The sequence below is a fragment of the Parasteatoda tepidariorum genome, chromosome 10 (assembly GCF_043381705.1).
Source record: "Parasteatoda tepidariorum isolate YZ-2023 chromosome 10, CAS_Ptep_4.0, whole genome shotgun sequence".
NCBI lineage: Eukaryota > Metazoa > Arthropoda > Arachnida > Araneae > Theridiidae > Parasteatoda > Parasteatoda tepidariorum.
In genome coordinates this window covers 7,768,466-7,792,279 of record NC_092213.1, presented here as the reverse complement: position 1 = coordinate 7,792,279, position 23,814 = coordinate 7,768,466, and the positions used below count along the sequence as shown (strand labels likewise).

The following is a 23,814-nucleotide window of genomic DNA, read 5'->3' as shown; positions in this document are numbered from 1 at the left end:
ATATTTTGGGAAAGACTTAAAAAGAAATGTAGTCCATGGATCGAGATTCAGACAGAAAGTAAAGGTTTATGAACAAAATTCAAGCAAACACATACAAATTTAAAAAGAACGCCATCTTGAGGTATAAAAAGAAAAAGACTTCGTAGCAATCTCCCCCTGCGAGAAGGATTTTAATTTTGAATGCAAATAACAATATACACATAAAAAATATTAATTCTTTTAAGATAAATTCCAAATTAAACTTATTTTTTCCAAAGAGAAAATTAACTTCTCAAATGCAACAGCTTTTGTTAAAAAAAATCAGAAAAATATTATTATTAGTATTCTTATAAACAGTTTTTAATATTTTATCTTCAATCATATCTCTGACAAAATGAAATTTAAGATTTACATGCCTGGTTTCATTAGAAGATTTACCATTGTTCAACCAGTCAATAGCAGTTTGGCTATCAGAAAACATAGTAACAGGAGCATTAATAAATTTTTACAGTTCATTTCATTTAACATATTTATTATCCAAGTATGTTCTCAAGCTGTGTCAGTCGCAGCAAATAGTTTAGCTTCACATGTTGTAAGTCCTACACATATTTGTTTTCTACTTTTCCATGTTATAAGAGAATTAACTATCATAATTACACAACCTGAAAAAGATTATCCTGCTTTTGCGTTGCCCCAACTTGCATCAGCACTACGATTTAAAAAACCGAATTCTTTACTATAAAACACGACTCTTTTGAACCGTTCAAATATTTCAAAACTCTTTTAGCCAAAACATAATGCCTTTTTTTGGGGAAGTATATTAAATTGTGATAAATAACTAGTTACAAAAGCAATATCTGGTCGGGTTCTATTAGCTAAATATAAAAGTTCACCGACGATTTCCTGATAATCAGTCCACTAAATCATCAGTAGGATTAAAACACCTATCTTAATTATAGGAGTATTTGTTTTCTTACAATTTTTCAAACCATATTTTTTCATTAAAGTTTCAATGAAATGAGTTAGAGATAAACCAATTCCGTTTTCTTTGGTTGAACTTGAAGTGAAATCTTAATGCCTAAAAATTTTGAATCATTAGTTGTTACTTTTAATTCAAATGTTTAATTAACTTTTGAAATGATATCCTTGTATAATTTCGAATTATTAGAAAATATTGCTAAATCATCTACGTATACACAAATTGCGAAAACATCATTATCATTAATTCTAGTAAATACACAATTGTCAGATGCAAGTTGAGTGAGACCAATCTTTTTAAGTTCATTTTTTAACTTAATATGCCAATTTCTACCAGATTGAGGTAAGCTATAAATACTTTTATTTAACTTGCACACTTTATTTGTACCATATTTATCTTCAAAACCTGGAGGTATTTCTATATACAGTCGAACACCGCCATAGTTAACCGTCAGCGGTCTCAGTAATGTGTCCACTATAAACGATGGTTGACTATATCCAAATTTTTTGCATAAGACACTTGAATGATTGAAAATTGGGTTTGCAATTTTACATAAGTTATTGAAAAAATTATTAACTAATTAACAGATAATAAAGCAAAAGTTAATGAAAAAAGTACTTACGTCGCTTAAAAATTAGTTTTAAATTCAATTTTTATGAAAAAAATTTGTGATTTTTGATTGAACACAATTTGATTTTAAATAGACTTCATCAATTTTCTTATCTACAATGTGCAAAGAATACAAGATTTTTTGATCTACATTTTCTGTAGAAAAAATTAGATTAAGGACATTTATGGCTGATTTTACTTCAGCTATAGATGGTGCTGAAAGTTAATTTTCTTCTTCAACATTTTCTTCTAATAAGTCTTCTCTACCTTCGTTCGTTTTATTTCACTGACAATGTCATCATCGGTAGGAGTACTAGAAGTACATACTTCATCATCGCAACATTCAAATTGCTCAATAACGTCCTTAAGGAAAATGTTCACTCCATGTTTTTTTAGCCATAGAGAAATAGGTAAATTTTCTTCGTCTTTTTCTTTTAAATCCTTTGAAAGACCTGCATGTCGGAAACAGTTGCGGATTGTAACTGATGTTACTTGCCTCCATGATTTTTCTAGTAAAACTATTGCTTAGTTATCTAAAATAAAATATGCATAACTAATTGCCTCCTATAGTGAAACTTCAGACTACGAATAACATGGATTCAGACTACGAATAACATGGGTTGCAACACAGAAGTCGTATTTGGTAGTAGAAATACGAGCTTAATACACTTTAGACTTTTTAAATGGGGGTGAGCTGTGCAATTGTCTACAAGAACAATTTTACGATTTACTTTTAATAAAACACTGTCCCACTGACAAAGTTCTTCTTCTTCAAAAAAAAAAAATTAAAAAAAAAAAAAATGGGAGGTTATCCACGCTTTTTGATTGGCTTTGTAGTTTACGGGCAGTTTTTTTTTAACATTTTAAAACACATTAGTTTTTGAGATTTACTTATGACAGTTAGTTTTCGCTTTTCCGAGCCATTCATTTTAGCACCAACAAGAACTGTTATTTTTTTCCATTCCATGAGAGTTTTCCATGAGAGTTTTCCATTAGTGCATTTTTCTCCTTTAAATTTTAACGTCTGATAGGGAATAAATTTTTTAAAATAGTCCAGCTTCGTCAACATTAAAAATTTCTTTCTCTTCATAATTCTGTATAATATTCGGCCACATTTCAGTTTTCCACATCCGTTGCATCAACACTCGCTTCTTCTCCAATAATCTTTCCTGAAGAAATATTTTTTTTTTTTTTAAAATCTATCCAGCTATCCATTGGAGCACACAAAATCCTTTTCCTCTAATTTTTCAGCAAACTCATTCGCTTTAATTTGATGCCTAGATCCGGTCACAGGAAGATTTCTATCTCGCTGAGTGCTGAACCATTTTAACAAAGCTTCTTGCTCCACGCAGTTTCTTCGACGAAACCATATTTTTGTCGTATGCGGCTAGAATTGCACTTCGATTTTCCAACCGTTCGAAACTGTAGATTTTGACAAGGTAAATTCCTTACACAGAGCCGATTTATTGGTTCCATGTTCAATACGCCTTACAATTTTGACTTTGTCCTATTTCGAAAACGCTTTTCTCTTTAGAGAATTTGCCCTTTTCCCTGCTTTTGAAATAAAAATCTTGTTTCAAATAAATAATGTAAGAATGTGAAGAGAGCAGCTGTTGAAGGAGCTAAATTGTTCCCCTTCATGATTGTCAAGGGAGGGGTGATTTGTAAAGAATATGGTTTGAACAGAAAAGAAAATTCCATAAATGCGATTTTCCCTTATGTCGACTCTTGGGCACCTCCACTCGTCGCGGATTTATTAAACAACTGTTTCACCACCTTATCTAGTAACCCTCACTGAGAGGCAACCCTATGCTCGCCTCAATATGGCACTCGCAAAAATTGTAAATGAATCTTCGCTCTCATGGATATTTTTAAAAAATTGCTTGTTTTAAAGTTGCTTGTTGAATTAAGTGATTGTGAATTAGTTTTAAACGAGGATAAAAAGATTTTATCCTCCTTTAAAACTAGAAAAATTCAAATAACGAGAAAAAATACTTAGTCCTTCAATAAAGAAAGAGGTAGAAAAAATCTGCCGAAATATCGTATAACGACAATACATACACACAATTATTTCAGTTAATTTCAAAAATATTTCGGTTAAAATAAATATTTAAATAGAAACTATTCCTGTAAATTAAATAAAAATTTGGAGTAATAAAATATTTATATCTTCAGAATAATCAATTTCTTTTGAATACCTTAATTACGTTTTAAAAAATTACCTCCAATAAAAATCATCGCATTATTAAGTGTTCATATTTTTAGCCTTTATTATTTTTTTTAAAAAAAGTATCACACATTTTTTTACGCAGAATGAAAAATCAATTATTTTCATTTCCTTCATTTCTACCAGGTTTTTTCAATTATTTCTATTTTAGAAAAAATATGTATCTTTCTTCAAAATGCTTACAATATTTAAAAAAAAAATTAAAAAAAAACATATCATATATTTTATACTGAACAGCTTTTGATTGAAAATATTTTCTTCAAAATGCTTACAATATTTAAAAAAAAAAAATTAAAAAAAACATAACATATATTTTATACTGAACAACTTTTGATTGAAAATATTTTCTTCAAAATGCTTACAATATTTAAAAAAAAAATTAAAAAAAACATAACGTATATTTTATACTGAACAACTTTTGATTGAAAATATTTTCTTCATAAGAGAGTCTTTAAAAAAATAGAAAATTTTTATTAAATTTGTTCAAATATTTTCCAGAAAATGAGTACTATTATAAAAATAAGGGGAAGAATATTTTTGAATAAAGCCATGATATAAAGAAACAAATTTATTACATATTCACTACTATTTCGTATAGTTAATTTATCTTCTATAACATCAAATCATAATTATTAAAACTTAAAATTGCGGCAGCTGAACTTCTAATGTATCTTAAATTTGTCATAGAAAAATCCAATATTTTCCTATACTCTTGCTTCTACCACTGTTATTTGCGCATATCTGAAATTATTCACCCGCTTTTTATTTGCTTTCAAATTAATGTTATCATATATTTAGCTATGAAATTATCCTTTCATGCTATGATTCATTAATTTCATAACTTATCCATCTTGTACCTTTTTATTCATAATTTTATAACAACTTTAGCTTATTCGATTCTGTAACTCAACAATTGGTTCATTTATTAAAAAAAAAAATTCAATTTACAGGGTGGCCACTCAAATCAGATTTCAAATTTCCCTGATTTTTCCAGGTTTTCCAGTTAAAAATCTTAAAATTTCCAGGTTTTTGTTTCTTTTTTCTTGTAAAGTGTAGGATGTGTACAAGAAAAGTGTCAGTATTATAAAATATTTTATTCAAAATATTATTTTTTTAAAATATCATCTTGAAAAAAATATTTTATTTTGACAATTTGGCAAGATTTTTTATATAATTTTTAATGTTTTGGTACAAAATTTTGAATCAAAAATCATTAATGCAACAATTGTAAAGATTTGTTGACAAACATTGCGGTTAGCGATTGTAAAAAAATGTGATTGGTTGGTTTGCTGAGAAAAAAATAATTCATAGATTTCTTTGTATGGGAGTAGAAAAGCTATCAGAAAAAGGGTGCAATATAAAGTCTATTATTATTAAATNAATTTCCAGCTTTTCTTTCAAATTCCCTGATTTTTCCAGGTTTTTATCCATATTTCCCTGATATTTCCAGGTTTTTTCCAGTATGAAAAAAATTCCCTGATAATTCCAGGTTTTCCAGGTGGATGGCCACCCTGATTTATTTTATACAAATTTTTTATTCAATTTGTGCGCTTCTAATAAAGATAAAAATACTATGAAAACAGGGTGCGTAGCCAAATTATTCAACAAAAAATAAGCACATTTTAAACACTTTTCAAGCACTCAAATATTATATTTAAGCACTTCAAAAAAATATCAGGGTTGGAAAGTTTTTGACAATTGACGGTTTTATCTTGTTTTAACTGTCGTGTAAAAAAAAAAAACCTTTTGGCATTGTTTTTTTACAATTGTCAAAAGTCATGAAATTTTGAATCAGGTAAAACGAATGGCGTTTTCATACGCTACGGACTGAAAATAAGCCGAAATAGATTGGGGTTGAATTAATTGTGAAAACGGTAAATAGAACAATCTGAATTGTATCTTTTTGCATAATTTGAAGCGAAAATCAACGTTGTAAAGGAAAAAATCTCACTTTGAAAAAGGGAAAATTAAGCACTTTTTAAAAACACCCAATGAAAAAAGTACCTTTAAGGGCTTTTAAAAATCAAAAATAAGCACCTTTAAGTACTTTTTAAAAACTCTAAGGAGGATCAAAAATGAGACACAGATAAACTTTTTTGTTATTATTTTTGAAGTATTCATTCGTCTCTAAAATTTTAAAAGAATTTTTTAGTTGCTCGAATCATATAATAGTCTCTTTTGTAACAACTTGTTTTTTTGATTATTTATTTTTGCTTACACAATTGCTTTTATGGTTTGTAATTTCTTTAAAACTTCAAACATTGATTCTTAGATTGCCATGCATTCTGTGTGTCTGAAAGCTGTATGACCTAATTTTTTTTCTGTCCCTTGCAAAATGGTAATAATTGTTTATTTGGTAAACTTTTGGTACTTTCTTATTTGGTACTTTTGTTGTGATAACTGATCGTAAGAGTCTTGTTTTATTATCACAACATCGATTAATTGTTTTAGAGAAAAGTGCAAGTTCTCAGCCTTTCAGCCCAATTGCTTTAAAACTACTTTCTTTATTTAAAGTAAATTATTAAATATAAAAATTGTTAAGAATCTCTTATTTGACTCAATACCTTGTCATACATTATGTCTATCCTGAATCAGGAATAAATAAACAGATGGTCTTTAAATTGCTATATAGTTATGATATGAGAATGTCAAAGCAGAAGCCTACTGTTTAAATTAGACAAGCATTATTTTACATATCATAAAAAGTTTTTTCTATCAAAATTGTGTTCACCTAATAAATATACTTTAACTGCTGCACAATTTTAACCCTTGACGACCAAAGTTGTGGAATTGGCTAACACGCATAAAGGAATTTATTGTTTGGGACATAACATTTACAAAAAAGTGTCAAAGCTAAGTACGATTGTTTAGACGTAAATATTATTGGCACAAAAACTGCAAATGGGAATCCTTACATTAAATTTAATCATAGATATCAGTCTCAAAAAAAGAATAAATTAAGGTATAAAGCTAACAGCAACAATTTCCACATCATTACACACATACAAAAAGAAAATGCTTGAAACTCATGATTTGTGCAGTTACTTAAATTAATGGATTTAAAAACTAATTAAAAAGGTACAAAAGCCTGCTGCATTATCAAATATTGCATCCACATACTTGGTAAAGACACTATAAATTATTTGAAATAAATTTATAAAAATAATTAAAAAGCTATATCTTACTCACAGAAGAGAAAAAAAAATTCAGATATAAAACAAACTAAATCTTTTCAGAAACGAAACAAGAATTATAAAACAAGTTTAAAACTAAAAAATGAACCAAAAAATTAAGAAATAAAAATGTGTTTCAGATAGTCTGATTATAAAGAGGCTGATAATACGCAAAAACTTATGAAGCAGCAAAATTTATTCACACCTCATGTTCACTCATGTGTTTTTTAAATCGTATGTTCCAAGTGAAACATGTGAGAAATAGTGTTCGAAGATTTTCGCGAGAAATCTTGGCGAATTTCAAAATACGGTGCCAAAGAGGTGCCCGGGAGTCGACAATGTGGAAAGTCGCGTCTGGGAATGGCCGAAAAACGTGACTCCCCTGGGGCTAGTAAGCTTTTCTAAATCCATGCCCCCACCAGAAACTCGGCGATGTTGACGTAATCATAATCATAATAAATTACAACGTTTGTTACAATTTCGATGCTTTTTTCTCTCTCTTTTAGATACAAAATATAAAAGTCTTGAAGTGTTGTATAGTGTTCAAGTCACTGGTCTGAGTATGATAAAATTTAAGCAGAATTTGTGAAAGAATTGTAAATAAATCCATTTATTCTTTAATGTGCTTACTGATTTTTATTTTTTATTTTACGTTGTCTTGTATGAAATGTTACACATATATGAAGTATAGAGATAGTGTTTTTGATACTCAACCTTCAAAGAAATTTCGGAAATGTGTACTTAGGCGTGCATTACTCGCATCTTGAAAAAAACCGGATCTTATTCAATCTCCAATATTAGCATGTATTTTCACTTGCCAGATACAAAGAATGGACACCAAAACCGTTTTTTTTACATAGATTGGAATTTGATGATGAAGATTGGTATCAAATTTTAAAAAACATAGCAAACGAGCAGCTAAAAAGGGTGGTTTTTTCCAGAGCTCCCACACTTTTAATCATGAAAAACAGAATTTATACAAAATAATTACAAAATCAAAGACAATCAATAAATACAATAATTCAAAGACAAAATGCTTTCAAAACAATCTAAACACAAGTAATTCAAAAGAAAGTAAAATATACAAAATGATTTTAAAAAAAAAACCACTACCATAAATAAAGATTTAAAAAAAAAAAATTATACAAAAGCATCCAGCTTGAAGATGTAGGGATGGGGTTAAGTGGTGTTCGTGCATTTGTTTGAGTTTCAATTTAAATTCGTCTGTGGTATTTGGTAAATTTATGAGGAATTTGAACCAGACAGCCCTATGCGTCGGACCCTCGCAACGATTTCCGCCGATTCTCAAGTAGGCAGCTAGCCCCTCATCGCCGTCTTGATATCCTCCAATTTCCTGAGATTTTTTTCTCACAATCTCAGGATTGAATGTTGATTGTGTTGAACTACTTCTGAATGAAATGTCGTGTTTGTGGCAGGGCCGAAGGGTTTTGCTTCCAGTAGATATATGCGACTCCTGCGATCAAAATCATCTAAATTTTCTTTTTCCTTTTTAAATTGCATTTTTACTATCTTTAAATGTATTTTAATTTTTAAAAAAAAACTACTTAATTTTTTTATAAACATAATATTTTCACTGTGAATAAATGTGTTATTTTTCAAAAACTACTTTTATTCAGAATCAGGATCTGTTTCTCTCCAGTATGAACACCTCTGTGTAAAACTTTCATTACATATACTATAAGAAAAGGTGGTCTAACAAGTATGAACACGACTGTGCTCAGTTAGATAGCTACTCCGAGAAAAGCTCTTATTACATATATTACAGGAGAAAGGTTTTTCACCAGTATGAACACGTCTGTGTACACTTAGATACCAATTGCGTGAAAAGTTACTATTGCATATACTACAGGAAAAAGCTTTTTCACCAGTATGAACATGACTGTGCTGAGTCAGGTGACTCCTCTGTGCAAAAATCTTATTACACACATAACAAGAACAAAGTTTTTCACAAATATGAGTGAGACAATTTTTACTTAGTTTTCCCTTCATTGAAAAACTCTTATTAAAAACCAAAAATTCTACAAGAATAAGGTTTCTCACCAGAATAAACCCGACTGTGCCAAGTCAGATGAGTTCTCTGAACAAAAGTCTTACTGCACATGTTACATGAATAAGGTTTCTCACCTGTATGAGTCAAGTAAGTAGTCCCTTCCGTGAAAAACTCTTATGTCACAAACTACAAGAAAAAGGTTTCTCACCAGTATGAACACTGCTGTGAACAGTCAGGCTACACTTCTTCGTAAAACGTTTATTACAAATGCTACAAGAAAAAGGTGTCTCTCCAGTATGAACAGGTAAGTGAGAACTTAAACTATCTTTTGTGAGAAACTCTTATTACATATACCACAAGAATAAGGTTTCTTGCCAGTATGAACAAGTAAGTGCTTACTTAAGTTATCCTTTTTTATGAAACTCTTGTTATGCATACTACTACAAGAATAATGTTTTTCATCAGTCGGAACATTAAGCTTGAGTAAGCGGCTGATAATAGAGGCACTCATACCGACACTCTCTTTAACTGTGTGTAACTAAGACTCTATTATGCCTAGTCAAAATAGATTTTTAAAAAGCTACAATAAAAATTTAACCATAATATTTGAGTGATAGAACTAACTGATGGATACAAAAGGCTCAAAGCTAAGGCAACCGACATGTCTAAGTAATTTTCATAACAAAATTATGCAATGTTATTAATGAATGAATATTAAGGAAACATACTAGTCCTACTAAGTAATGAAAATTTCTTTCTTCAACTATTCTTTGTGGCAGTAGAAACAAGTTTTAAGATGTTAGATACTATTTTCGGAGCTATTATTCAAGGTTATCTTCAAGACTCACGAAATGTAGATCAAAGTATCCAATTTTAAATAGCAGATCCGAGGAAAAAGATTGAAAAATATGCAGTTTCACACAACTTATTGCAAAATTTAGTTTAAGTAAAAAAAAAATTTTTTTTAATAACCATTAGAAATCAAATTTCACATTATATCAACAGATACAAGTCTCATGGAATTTCACACTGTGTGTATGGTTACAGTTAAAATAGTCTAAAATGGATTATCAAATAGAGTTATGAGAAATGGAAGTCTTTGGTGCAAATGAAAATTTTCATCTAATCGCTGTAGAAGTTTTTATCATTTATAGACTAAATATAATAAGTAATTAAACCAAATATTAAAATTAAAAAAAAGAGAACAAGGTGAACTGCACAAATAAAAAATTACACATGATAAACAGATTATTTATTTGATGTAGAAAAAGTTTGAAGCAAATATTTCTATTATAGCTATATAGGTATATAAGTTAATTTTGGGATAACGAGATATGTAAAAATCCAGCGTCATTTAATTGTTTGGGGCAGTGAAATTAATGAACGAAACAGAGGGATAAAAAAAAAGCAGAGACACAAAAAAGAAGAAAATTCACACGAGCACCTATATTTTTATATGTGAATGAATATGAATAGCAAAATATTAAGCATCAATAAAGTAGCAACTTAAAGTATTTATTTATCAAAAAAAAAAAAAAAAAATTTACGAATTTCACAAATTTAAAAACCATGGAAAAAAAATATAAAATAAACATGCTTTTGCTTATAGCTATTTTTATACAACTTTTTAATTATTGAATTTTCATATTATATCCAGGCTTTTTCAGCAGCTCTAGTAATATCATAATCTTACTATATATAAAATTCTAATGATGGTGTCGCAGTTTTCCATTGTTGTCGGTGCATTTTTATTGGCCAGAAAATCACGTGGTGTGATCCAGTTTTTCCTCATTCGTCTCCTTATTGTTTTGGTTGTAGTCAGCATAAAATTAATAAAAGTCATGCTTTTCTTTAAATATTTTTGAATCCCTAACTTAAAGTTATTTTCCTGTANGTGAACTCATCAAATTTGTTTGAACAATACAATGCTATAAGAATATAAATGTTATTTTAAAAAATGATTACTTCGAAAAATCACTTCCGTTCACCAAGAGATCTAATATTTGGGTGAAGTAATATTTGAGAGTAATATTTAGACGTGGGAAGTAGAGGCACAAGAGTAAGTAAACAGAATTCCTTTTAGTACATATATGTTAAGTGAATAGTTTTAACTTTAGTAGAAAAATTGTTTTCTGCCAAGAAAAGACAATTATTGCGAAGCAATAATCGGGGTTGGTGAGCGGCAGCGAACAGGGGGCTCAGCCCCCTAGTTTTAATATTTAAGTGATCAAATAAATGTAAACAAAACAAATTTTCAGAAAGTCATGATAAACAAGCATTTCATTAATAATCCTTAAAAATAGCACTACCTAAAGTATTTAATCATAAAAACTATATTTATATTAGATTCACAAGGTCAAGTAAAAACTAATTTTACAGTGCAATAAACTTAAGAAATATAGTTTTGAAAAATTAAAATGATATTACAGATATTAGTAATAGTCTACAACAGATGAGTACTTTTTTGTTTTTACTACATTATATTTACTGAAACAAGGTTGTAAGTTGTTTCTCCCCTTAGGAAAAAATGCAATCTGATAGATCTCTTGCATTTTTTTTTTGTGGAGTTTTTGGTTTTTTCAAGGTTTAATTGTATTTTTTAAAACTTAATTGAGTTTATTGTTTTTCGTAATTTAACTATGATTTGATAACTATTGTTTTATGGTTAATTGTAACCATATTTTAGAACACCATGATTCATTTAGAATCATTTAATTAACTGATTTTGTTATTGTTATTTTTGCTTACAATAAAAACTTGTTATTGTTATGAGCTATTTGCTTTAGTTATTAGTTGACACCTATGGAAACTATATTTTTAAGTTAGGTTGGACTCTACAAATATTTTTAATGACAGTACTAATATGATTAAATTACCAACATGGGATTTGCCTATTCTGTTTTTAAAATATGAAAATCTACTAAATTTTTATGTGATGAAAAAAATTGTATTTTTTTATATGAAAGGCATTAATTTTCAAACTAATTTTTAACCAGAAAAATATACTCATGCAATGGCCCTTTACGTTGCTTTTTCAACTGTAAAATTGTGTCTTATGTTATGTAAAGATAAAGAGAGCTTCTAGAATAAGCTCTAGCATCTCAATAACAAAAAGTTTAACAGAACAAGAATTCAAGAAAGAGTATTTCAGCAATTAATAGGTGAAATTGTGTCTCATGTTATGTATAGGGAAAGAGAGCTTCTATAATAAGTTCTAGTATCTCAATAACAAAAACTACATCAGAACAAGAATTCCGGAAAGAGTATTTAAGCAATTAATAGGTGAAATTGTTTCACATAAAGGGAAAGAGAGCTTCTATAATAAGTTCTAGTATCTCAATAACAAAAAACTACATCAGAACAATAATTCTGGAAAGAGTATTTAAGCAATTAATAGGTGAAATTGTGTTTCATATAAAGGGAAAGAGAGATTCTATAAAAAGCTCTAGTATCTCAATTAACAAAAAAAAATACAGAATAAGAATTCTAGAAAGAGAATTTCAGCAATTAATAGGTGCAAGGAGCTATATTTTAAAATATTGTTTGAAACTATATGTAACCAGACTCACAGGCTATAGTCCATTCCACCTTAAGTTGGCACTGCAGGGAAGGGTAGGAAATGTAATACTCCACATTTGAAAAGTAGTTCTTTATTTTGGAATTAATTACAGTTTAAATGCGCGTACAAATATAAATAAATGTTGTATAGTAAAAAAAGTTTATATTGAAATATGCATTAGAAGTTTTTCATGCTTAAATGTATTTAACTTACGTATACCTTCTTAGTGAAGCGAATGTACAAAGAAGAAGGAGGTGTTTTAATTTGGCGCTGGATTAGTTTTCAAAGCCAAGGAATTGGCGCGTTAGCTATGTTTTTACACTGGTCAGCCAGCTCTTTCCATTCTCCTTGCCTTTGCTTAAGTGTCCTATCTCTTGTGCAGTTCTTATTTCACTTTCTTTTTGTATTTGATTATTTAATTTTCTAAATATTAACATCATGTGTACAATATTTAATGAAAAATTTTTCTCCTTCAGAATGAATGAAAAAAAACAAAAAAACAAATACACAGGTGAATATTATTAAACTGATGACAATTGAGCATATTTGCTGTGTAGCTAATTCAACATGTGATTTAATTATTATTTTTTTAAGACAAAAGAAAAAATTTTTTTTCGCTTTATTCAATCTCTGTATAAAGATTCAAATTTTGTGTCTTTTGCGCCATGTGTAGCTCTGAAGTACAATTCGCTTTTTATAGGAACTTTAATAATGTGATGGCGGAAATTTAAGATTCTTAGTTTGTTTAATTAAAGGGACTTTTAAATATTATCTGAAATACAAATTCCATAATATAAGTGTGCAAATCCGTTAGTTATAAACTAATAAAATGTATAAGAATTGAAATAATTTCAAAAAAGACACAAAATTTGAATCATTAATTTCTTTTAAATATCGAAGGGTTAATTTAAACCAATCAATATTTTAATTATAATTTTTGAAATACAAAGCCAAAAAAGCGGAGAAATTCTTTCTCTTATGTAGAAAATACTAAGATATTTCAGTATCTGACAAAATATTTTGAGACTAACTAATTCTACTATACTTAAATAACTAATTATACGGATTTTTCTCTTAAACCTCCTTTCACCCGCAAAGATCCTGAAAAGTAAAGGAAGGTTCTAATATTTTAAAATATGTATTTTCTTTTGAAGAAATGCGCCTAACCACCCAAGTGGAATTTCTCCTGATGAGAAATTGTGGATTGAATTCAATTCACGGCGACTCCACAAAGAGTTTGCAAAAGGAACTGTCAACTGTTAAAATATTAGATGAATAACATGATAAGCACCAGGATCCTGTTGAGTCTAAGAGATGAACATAAAACACGTATTTATGCTCATATATGCATTTCCTTTTTTTTACTTCGATTTCAGCAAAAAATAATTTTTGTAAATATATATTTTTTTCTTAAAATTAGTTTTGTTTAATTAAAAAATCATAATAATAAGAAAAAAAGAACAGTAAATATTATAAAACATAAGTATGATCTTTTTCCTGATCAATAATTTCCTGTACTGCTGATTTTTCCTTCCCCATCAAAACACCAATGTGGGGTAAATTAATGTACATTAATCTTCAAAATATAAGCATATAAAATAGATTTCAGCAAAAAATATATACATTTATATTTCTGTTGTTTAAAATTAGTTTCGTTCAGTTAAAAAATCATAATAAGAAAATCTGCTTTTTAAATACTAATTAAGAAATCAGCTTACAACTAGTATCTTAAAATAATAATTATGAGAAATGCTCTAAAAAATCGTGCTCTTTTCCGTATTCTGTACAAAATTTTAGTACGATTCTTGGTTTTAAAAAAAAAAATCGGCGTTTTGCTTTCTTAAACGCCAATACTGGCCACTTTCTCTCCCTTTGTTGCTACCTCATCCCCGTACTGACTTAAAGAGTAACCCAGTTTCCATGTAATCCGGTCTACCTACCTTTCTCTCCAGTGCCAACTTAAGGTGGAATGGACTATAGGGAAAATAGTACACATTTAAAAAACATTTTTATAAGTAAATTATCATTTCATTGAATTGTGGTTATAAAAATATTATATAATGAAACTTTCAATTGCATTGGGATTTAATGTTTAAAATTTTTGTAAGAGCAACTTTGTACATTTTTGCAATTCCTAATAATACATGTCTTATAGACATGTTTCAAGCACTCAAAAGTAGATGCCCCTTTTCAACGAAAAAAGGAAAATAAAGATGAGAAACAAAACCTTAGCAGCCGAGAGAGAATAACAAAGAAACATAGAAAAAAAAACAGAGCATAAAAACAAATGAAAGGAACAAGGTTTTTCAATTACATAGCTGGCAACGCTAATAGGAAAATATCCAGCAGATTTTACGAAATAATATGAATTTCATGATAATTGTTGAAAAATATATAGCTATTTTACACATAGGTAATTTTAGAGATTTTCAGTCATCAAAATAGAAAAACTGCAACATTTTTGAGTTATAATTTCACATTAAATGAGCTTGAAATGCTATGTATAATGTTTATTCATAATATTGAATAGTAATAGGCATTTAATTCATCAAAGAAAGTCAACTGAATTTTATAAAAGAGGCTCACCTTATTATGCATTAGCGAAACGCATTTAAATATTCAAGTAAGCAATAATTTGCGCAAAAATTCTATCTCAATAGGGATTTTTTCAAGGAAACTTACTCAACTTTAGAGAATTTTCTAAAATGTACAAAAACCAGGAGAATTTTTATTAAAACAGTCGACCAGGAGAAACTGGCAAAATCCAGTAGAGTTGACAGCTATGCAATTATGAACAAGACTGTGCACAATCAGGTTACAACCGTAAAAATCTTGCTACATATACTGGAAGAAGAGATAGTCTAACCAGTATTAGCACAATGGTGCTTTGTGAGATAGTTACTCCGTGTAAAGCTCTTATTACAAATACTGCACGAGAAAGGTTTTTTACCCGTATGAACATGACTGTGCTCAGTCAGATAGCGACTCAGTGAAAAGCTCTTATTACATATACTACAAGAAAAAGGTTTCTCACCAGTATGAGTATGACTGTGTTTAGTTAGATCACACTTATATGAAAAACTCTTATTACATACGCTACAAGAATAAGGTTTCTCACCAGTATGAGTGAGATAGTGTCTCCTTAGTGTTCCCTTCCCTGAAAAACTCTTATTACACAAACTACAAGAAAAAAGTTTTTCACCAGTATGAACACGGCTGTGAACAGTCAGGTCACGCATCTCTGCAAAACTCTTATTACATATGCCACAAGAAAAAGGTTTTTCTCCAGTATGAATAGCAAAGTGTCTACTTAATTGAGCTTTTTGCGAAAAGCTCTTATTACATATACTGCAAGAAAAAGGTTTTTCACCAGTATGAACATAACTGTGCCGAGTCAGGAGACTCCTCTGTGGAAAGGTCTTATTACACAAGTTACAAGAATAAGGTTTTTCTACAGTATGAACAGGTAAGTGCTTACTTAAATTATCCTTTTTTGAGAAACTTTTATTATACATACTACAAGAATGTTTTTCATCAGTCGGAACAGTAAGATTGAGTAAGTGGCTGCTATTAGAGGCACTCATACCGACACTCTGTATAAACTTAACTAAATTATCGTATTACATTTTCACATGAACTGAAATAGTAAAATTTTATACGGGTAGACTCTACTATGCCTAGTCAAAATAGATTTTTAAAAAGCTACAATAAAAATTTTACAATAACATTTGAGTGATAGAATTAACTGATGGATACAAAAAGCCCAAAGCTAAGACAACAGGCATGTCTAACTTATTTTCATTACAAAATCATGCAATATTATTAATGAATGAGTATTAAGGAAACGTACTAGTCCTATTAAGTAATGAAAATTTCTTTCTTCAACTATTCTTTGTGGCAGTAGAAACAAGTTTTAAGATGTTAGATACTATTTTCGGAGTTATTATTCAAGGTTATCTTCAAGACTCACGAAATGTAGATCAAAGTATCCAATTTTAAATAGCAGAACCTGAGGGAAAAAAATTTAAAATATGCAGTTTCATACAACTTATTGCAAAATTTAGTTCATGCAAAAAACATATTTTTATAACCATTAGAAATTAAATTTCATATTATATCAACAGATACAACAGTCTCATGTTATTCCACAATGTGTGTATGGTTACTGTTGTGATGTCAGCCAACGTCACTTTCCGTCATCACTACGAGTCAATGACGACAGCCTGTAGTTTCTGAGCAGCGGCGCTGCCTTACCTTTCCAGAGAGTATATAAACACGTTACTAATAGATGTTCATCGCTAATCTTTGTTACGGGCTGCTAGCATGTTACTTATGTTTTGTTGTTATATTACATATATATTTTAACATATTATGTGTCTTACTTGGAATACAACACCAAGGATACTTCACAATTCAACACGTGGTGACGACTAATGGGATTTATACCACTGATCTTACTCTACTAAAAATGGAATCTTACTGCATGGCATGAAGAAGTTCAGCTTCAATTGGATTTCTGTGAAAACGCAATTTCTTGAAGACAGCTGGTCATGAGTTGTTGATGTGATCCAATACTGGTATTATTTAATGCTTCTGGTAGGTGTTTTAAATGCTTAAATGCGCTTTTCTATTTTCGATATTTCGTCTGGCTTAAGCTAAATTTCCGCACTAAGATGGCGACGTAGGCTCTTATTCAGGAATTTGATACTTCAAATCCAAATTCATTCGAATTACATGCTGATCAAATTACTTACTTTTAGGAGGCTAATTCTATCGTAGAAGCGTGTGACTCTTTTAGCTGTTTGTGGAATTAAAACATTGTCAATAATTCGAACTTTAGTTTCGCCAAAGGAAGTTACAGAATTTAAATTTCAAGATTTAATTCGATTTTTAAAAGAACATTTTTGTCCTAAATCTTCAAACATATTTCAACGTTACAAGTTTAATAAAAGATTTCAATCAAAGTTAGTGAATGCTTACGTTACCGAATTAAGAAAGCTGGCCGAAGATTGTAATTTTGGGGAAACTTTGTCAGAACGATTACGAGATCAATTAGTCTGCGGTATTCGTGATGAAGAGGTTCAAAGAAGATTGTTGACTGAATCCAAATTAACTCTTGAAAATGCAATTTTTGTTGCCATAGCATCTGAGGTTGCGGCTTCCCAATCAAAGCATATTCATACCCAAAATTCTTCTTATTCTGAGAATTCGGATGTAGTTGATTTTGTACGTGGTAGGAACAAAAGAAATAATGCGCGATTTAGTAAACAAAATTCTAATGTTTCAGGTAATAATAGCAAATTGCAAATTCAAAAGTATGTTTCGGTTGCTGTGGTAAACATGAACCATTCGTGTGGTCTTAAGGGTCACGTTGTAAAAGTTTGTTGAAAAAAAAATAGGTTTGAAAAACAGCGTGCAAATGAAATTGAGGTTCAACCCGAATATTTAAATGTTTTAAGTTTAAGAAAAACGTTATCGTTGAGGTTGATAAGGAAAAATTAGAAATGGAAATTGATTCGGGTTCCTATTATTCGATTATTTCTTAGCAACCGTTGAATAAAGTTTTCCGTTCTAAGAAAAAACTTTAATTAAACTGAGCAACTTTTCTGAAAATGGGATTTCACTAGCTGGTGTATGTAAAGTTGAAGTTGTGCATAGCCTTTTCAAATCTAAGTTAGAATTGTTAACTTCAAGTAATCATTGTACGAATATTTTGGGGTATTCTTGGTTTGAACCATTAGGAATTTCAATAACAGAAGTAAACGAAATTAGAACGGGTATTATTGAAAAAGTTCTTAAAAAATATGATGATATTTTTGATAATAAATTGGGTTCGTATACGGGTAATCCAGTATCGCTTCCTATAAATTCGGATATGGCGCCTGTTAGATGTAAAGCAAGAAGCATGCCTTTGGCAATGAGGTCTAAAATTGAAGCTGCTCTAGCAAAACTTCAAAGTGAAGCAGTTATTGAAGAAATTTCAAACCCAAAATGGTCAACACCGGCTGTTCCAGTGATTAAACCGTCAGGTGAAGTACGTTTATGCAGTGATTATAAAATCACGTTAAACAAACAATGAGCGCACATCCTTATCCAATTCCCGCGGTAAATCATCTTCTGTCGAATCTTAAGGGAGGAGGTTATTATGCTAAGATAGATTTGGCTCAGGCATATTTACAATTACCGGTTGATGATGCTTCTGCTGAAGCTCAGGCTATCATCACGCATAAGGGTGCGTATAAGATAAAAAGACTTCAATTCGGAATTAACGTAGTCCCAGGAATATTTCAAAATTTAATCGAAGATTTGTTTCAAAAATTAGAAGGCGTTGTTCCTTATTTTGATGATGTACTTGTCAGAGGAAGTTTGGAAGAAGAGTTAGCCGCTCGGTTAAGAAAAGCGGGACTTAAAGCAAATGGAAACAAATGCTTATTTGGGGTAACGGAAAAAGATTTTTTGGGCTACCGTATCGATGCGAAGGGCATCCACCCCTCTAAAAGTAAAGTAGAAGCGATTCATGCTTCTTCCGTACCTAAAAATAAAGTCCAGTTAAAGGCGTTTTTTGGGTTTGATAAACTTTTATAATAGTTTTCTGAAGGGCAAAGCTACTAAAGCTGAAGTATTACATAGGCTTCTAGATAGGGATTCAGTGTGGAAATGGTCTGAAGTCCACGATGAAGCTTTTCGATATTTAAAAGAATTGTCAAGTTCCGAAGTGGTTTTGGTTCCGTTCGATGAAAAATTGCAGATAACTTTAGTTTGCGATGCATCTCCGTTTGGCGTAGGAGCTGTTTTAAGTCATGTTCGTCATAATGGTTGTGAAGCACCAATAGCTTTCGCACCTCGTACGCTCACGTCGACAGAAAGAAACTATGCGCAAATCGACAAAGAAGCGTTGGCAATTGTTTTCGGTATAAAAAAATTTCACCATTTTGTTTATTGACATAAATTCACTATTATAACTGATTATCAGCCTCTGCATATCTCCCCGCGTATGCTGAGATGGTCTTTAATACTTAATGCATATGATTATACTCCAATTCATGGACCAGGGAAAAAAATTCAAAATGCAGATTCTTTAAGTAGACTTCTAAAAGATACGGATAAATTTGAGGTTCCCGGTCCTTTAGAGGTATTGTTTACCGAGAATTTACAAGATCCTCCGCTTCAGGCAGCAGAGATTGCAAAATTAACTTTGCGTGATCCAATTTTGTCAAGAGTACTAAATTGGGCTTTTAGAGGATGGCCAAATGAAAAACCGGATAAAAAATGTCAGACTTTTTTCTCGAAACGTAACGAACTTTCAACTCATCGAAATTGCTTATTATGGGGTAATAGAGTAGTTATCCCAGTGTTGGGAAAATCACGTGTTCTCCAGGCTCTACATCTCGGACATTCAGGAATTGAGAGAATGAAAGCTCTCGCACGTTTATACGCGTGGTGGCCAGGCATGGACTATGACATAGAAGTGCATGTTCAAGGATGCCACTTCTAAAGCTCCAGTGCATCCCTGGGAGATTCCAGAGAAACCCTGGTCCCGTCTTCATATAGATTTTGCAGGTTCGTTCCAGGAACAAGAATTCCTAATCTTAGTAGATGCCATGTCAAAATGGATAGAAGTGCGTCATATGACTTCTACGTCTGCTTCTGCAACAGTCGACGTCCTGCGAGAAATCTTTGCTACCCATGGGATACCTGAAGTCACAGTTTCCGATAACGGAGGACAGTTTCGAGCATTGGAGTATCAGACTTTCTTAGAGAGGAATCTCGTCAGAAGGGTTATGATCGCTCCAAGACGTCCGTCCGGAAATGGTCAGGCTGAAAGAACAGTTCAGACCGTGAAAACTGCCGTAAGACGTATTGTGAAGGGAAATTGGAGGAAGCGTTTAGCCAAATTCCTTCTTCAACAACATTGCACTCCCACCACCACAATAAGTGCTAGTCTTGCAAAACTGTTGATGGGGAGGAAGCTAAGGCATCGGATATCAGTTTCGAGCATTGGAGTTCCAGACTTTCTTAGAGAGGAATCTCGTCAGAGGGGTTATGATTGCACCAAGGCGTCCGTTCGGAAATGGTCAGGCTGAAAGAACAGTTCAGATCGTGGAAAAAGCCCTAAAACGTATTGTGAAGGGAAACTGGAGGAAGCGTTTAGCCAAATTCCTTCTTCAACAACATTGCACTCCCTGAAAAACTTTCATTACACAAGTTACAAGAATAATGTTTTTCATCAGCATTAAGCTCAAGTAAGTGGCTGCTTATAGAGGTGAAGTACTCATACTGCCACTCTATATTAATTGTGTGTACCTAAATTATCTTACTATATTTTCACATGAACTGAAATAGTAAAGGGGGAAACTGTATTATGTCTAGTCAAAATAAAATTTTAATAAGCAATAATAAATTTTTTTCAATATTTGAGGGATAGAATTACTAAGGGATATAAAAAGGCTCAAAGTTAAGGCAACAGATATTTTTAAATTATTATCAATACAAATTTACACAATGATATTAATGAATGAATATTATGAAAACATACCTATTAAGTAATGAAAATTTCTTTCTTCAACTATTCACTGAGGCAGTAGAAACAAATACTAAGATGTTAGATAACCTTTTCATAGCTATTATCCTAGGATATCTTCAAATGAATTGAAACTCAGTTCAATGTATCCAATTTAAATAGCAGACCTGGAAAAAAAATTGAAAAATATGCAGTTTCATACAATTTATTGCATAATTAAATTTATTAAAAAATATTTTAATATAACTATTAAAACTAAATTTAATATTATATTTACCAGTACACTAGTCTTATTTAATTCCATATTGTATGAACAGTTACAGTTAAAAAAAATTAAAATGGTTTATCAAATAAAGTTATTAGCAAAGGAAGTGTAACGAATCAAGCTATACTGAAGAGACAGTTTTGATAAAAATAATAAAAACAACATTTATTTGACATATCAACATGCAAAAATAAATTGAAACACTGGTAACAGGTTAATATAAACCTTACTCTACCAGTTCGACCCAATGTGGTTGAGCTTTGAAATGATTGTGGAATTGATGGTGATTTTTAAAATTAAAACCAGTAAGTAGTGTAAAGTAGGGTAGTTACATTTTGAAGGTCTTTCCCTATTAAACTGTCAGATTTAAACAAGATATTCACTGTACAACTTTCTACAATATATCATGACGAATACTCACTAGGAATGAAAAAGTAGAGAGCACTTCCTCACTGAAAAGAGCACTCACTTAACGCCGTAAAAATGTATAATATTATGTAATAACTGAATTTTATCCTCAACAATTTATGAATTACCCTCTTATACTATTTATGTGCATATTTTAAAAAGTAATTATCCTTAATTATCAAAAGAAAAGAAAAATTTGTAGTTTATAAAAATAANTCATTTCCAAAATACTTGATTATACATTCACATACATTATGATGTCTGGCTTTTAAAGCAAAGCCCAGCGATATAACAATTATCAAAAGAAAAGAAAAATTTGTAGTTTATAAAAATAATTAAAGGCATGCTGAAAGTCAATCTTAGAGCATATATTTTTTTATTTCAAAAAAAGTATAAACAACAAAAAATTTACATAGTTTATCATATAAAAAATTTTCTGCTTTAAATAAATTAGGAATAATGGGACATTGGGGAATATTTTATTAAGAAAATTGCTAGTAAGTGCATAATAAGAAAGTAATAAAGCAAAGCATAGTAAAACAGAACATGAAATTAGCTTACTGAAGGGAAATATACTATTTTAAATTAATTTATAGGTTTATTCAGTTCTTTCATGCAAATTTCACTTCATCTTATAAGTAATAAGACAAGAAAATAGGGGAAAATAAATTGAAATATAAAGGATACAATTGTGTCAGATGTAAATAGTGTAGGACATAATAAGGATTAATAATTCATTTACGAAAGAAATAATCAATAATTACATAGATTATACCAATGAGATATAGAAATTTGCTTTAAACAGAAAATTAATTTTTCCAGCTCTAATTTTATTTACTCAATATAAATAATTATGCCTTTTGGTGTCAGACGTAAACTATTTGTAGTGCCTCATGAAAATTTTTGTAGAAATCAAGATGTGCAGTTATTCTGCATCCCAACACGACACTTTTGAGGTACACGAACTTAATAAAAATAGTCTTCCCATCATTTTTATTCAAACAAGGTTAATTTTCAGTACTATAAAGACGAATCGCCTTTGTTTTTCGTTCAAGAAAAACAAAAATTAGTTTTTAAATACAGTCAATGAGTTAAGAATTAGTTTTTAAATACGAATATTATATTTAATAAACTAGAAGTATTTACATTCTTAACAATTTTACCCAAATACCTAGAATTGACTTGAAATGAATTTTCGAGCTGGAATTTGTTTACCTACCACATTTACTGTTGACCATTTTTACCCGCTTAGCATGTCGAGTATTGGATAGATCTTAGGATCCTAGAGGGCGCTCTTTGAATGCAATCGGTTCTCCCATCTGAATAGTTCGTTCCTTGGCGAACAAAAAACAAGGGGCGCGCTCAAATGATCAGAAAGTCGGGTCCACAATCGTGGTTGCCGGGAGAAAAGTGTTGCACCAAGCAGACTCCTCAATTCTGCTTTTAACATGTAAAGTCTATGGCGGGCTTGTCATACTTTGAATCGATTTTTCTTGTTCAAGAATCGGAGTGATCAATTAAAAAAAAATACTAATAATTTTTTCAATCTTTCCTATCCACGAAAATGTAGGTTAATTTTTTTAATCTTTATTACTTTTTGTAATATTGCCTTTGAAACACAAGTCACTTTCTACCTTTGAGTAAGGGAGGAAGGCAACTTCCACCCCCAAGTTCACTAATCTTCTCGGTGGGAGGTCTTGCTCCCTTTTGAAAATCTTTTTCTCTCTCTGTCCTTCTGAAGAACTGATATGGGGAACGCTTTAAAAACCGATAGCTTTCTTTTTAGTTATAAGCTTGTAATTTATTATGAAAATTATATTTGCTGATAATTCGTTCATTCTATATACATTTTATTTATTTAGTAGTAATAATTTTCTTGTTTTTATTCATTTTGAGAATGGAATTTATTTTTTAAATACATTATTCCCCTTTTTTTAAACTTTGTTTCTTGTTTTTTAAAGATGTTTCAGAATTAAAAAAATTAGCTGCTGAATAAAGTGAGATTAATTAAAATCGAATAAATGACGTAAAGATCTTCCAATATACTATAAAGCATCACAAAACTGCAGTTTTCCTTTTTTTT

The 23,814-nt window shown here is 30.3% G+C and overlaps 2 protein-coding genes across 7 annotated transcripts in view; both read right to left on the bottom strand.

The window, feature by feature from the left end:
- The window catches only part of LOC107453045 (zinc finger protein 84), a 61,258-nt gene extending 37,487 nt beyond the window's left edge, over nt 1-23,771 (bottom strand). Inside the window, exons 1-3 of one of the 6 annotated variants that reach the window (XM_071186126.1) lie at nt 22,951-23,771; nt 21,074-21,225; nt 16,388-16,546 (exon numbers count right to left, since the gene is read on the bottom strand). The gene's annotated coding sequence lies outside the window, so the exon portion shown is untranslated. Of the gene's footprint in view, nt 1-9,706; nt 10,149-16,387; nt 16,547-21,073; nt 21,226-22,877 lie in introns of those variants that run through there. The other 5 variants (XM_071186123.1, XM_071186124.1, XM_071186127.1 and 2 more) reach the window with 5 other exon arrangements.
- On the bottom strand, nt 15,399-16,121 carry LOC107443524 (zinc finger protein 271). Its single transcript, XM_071186525.1, has one exon. It carries the CDS (start codon nt 16,119-16,121, stop codon nt 15,399-15,401), a length of 723 nt encoding a protein of 240 aa, XP_071042626.1.
- Nucleotides 23,772-23,814: the final 43 nt, after the last annotated feature.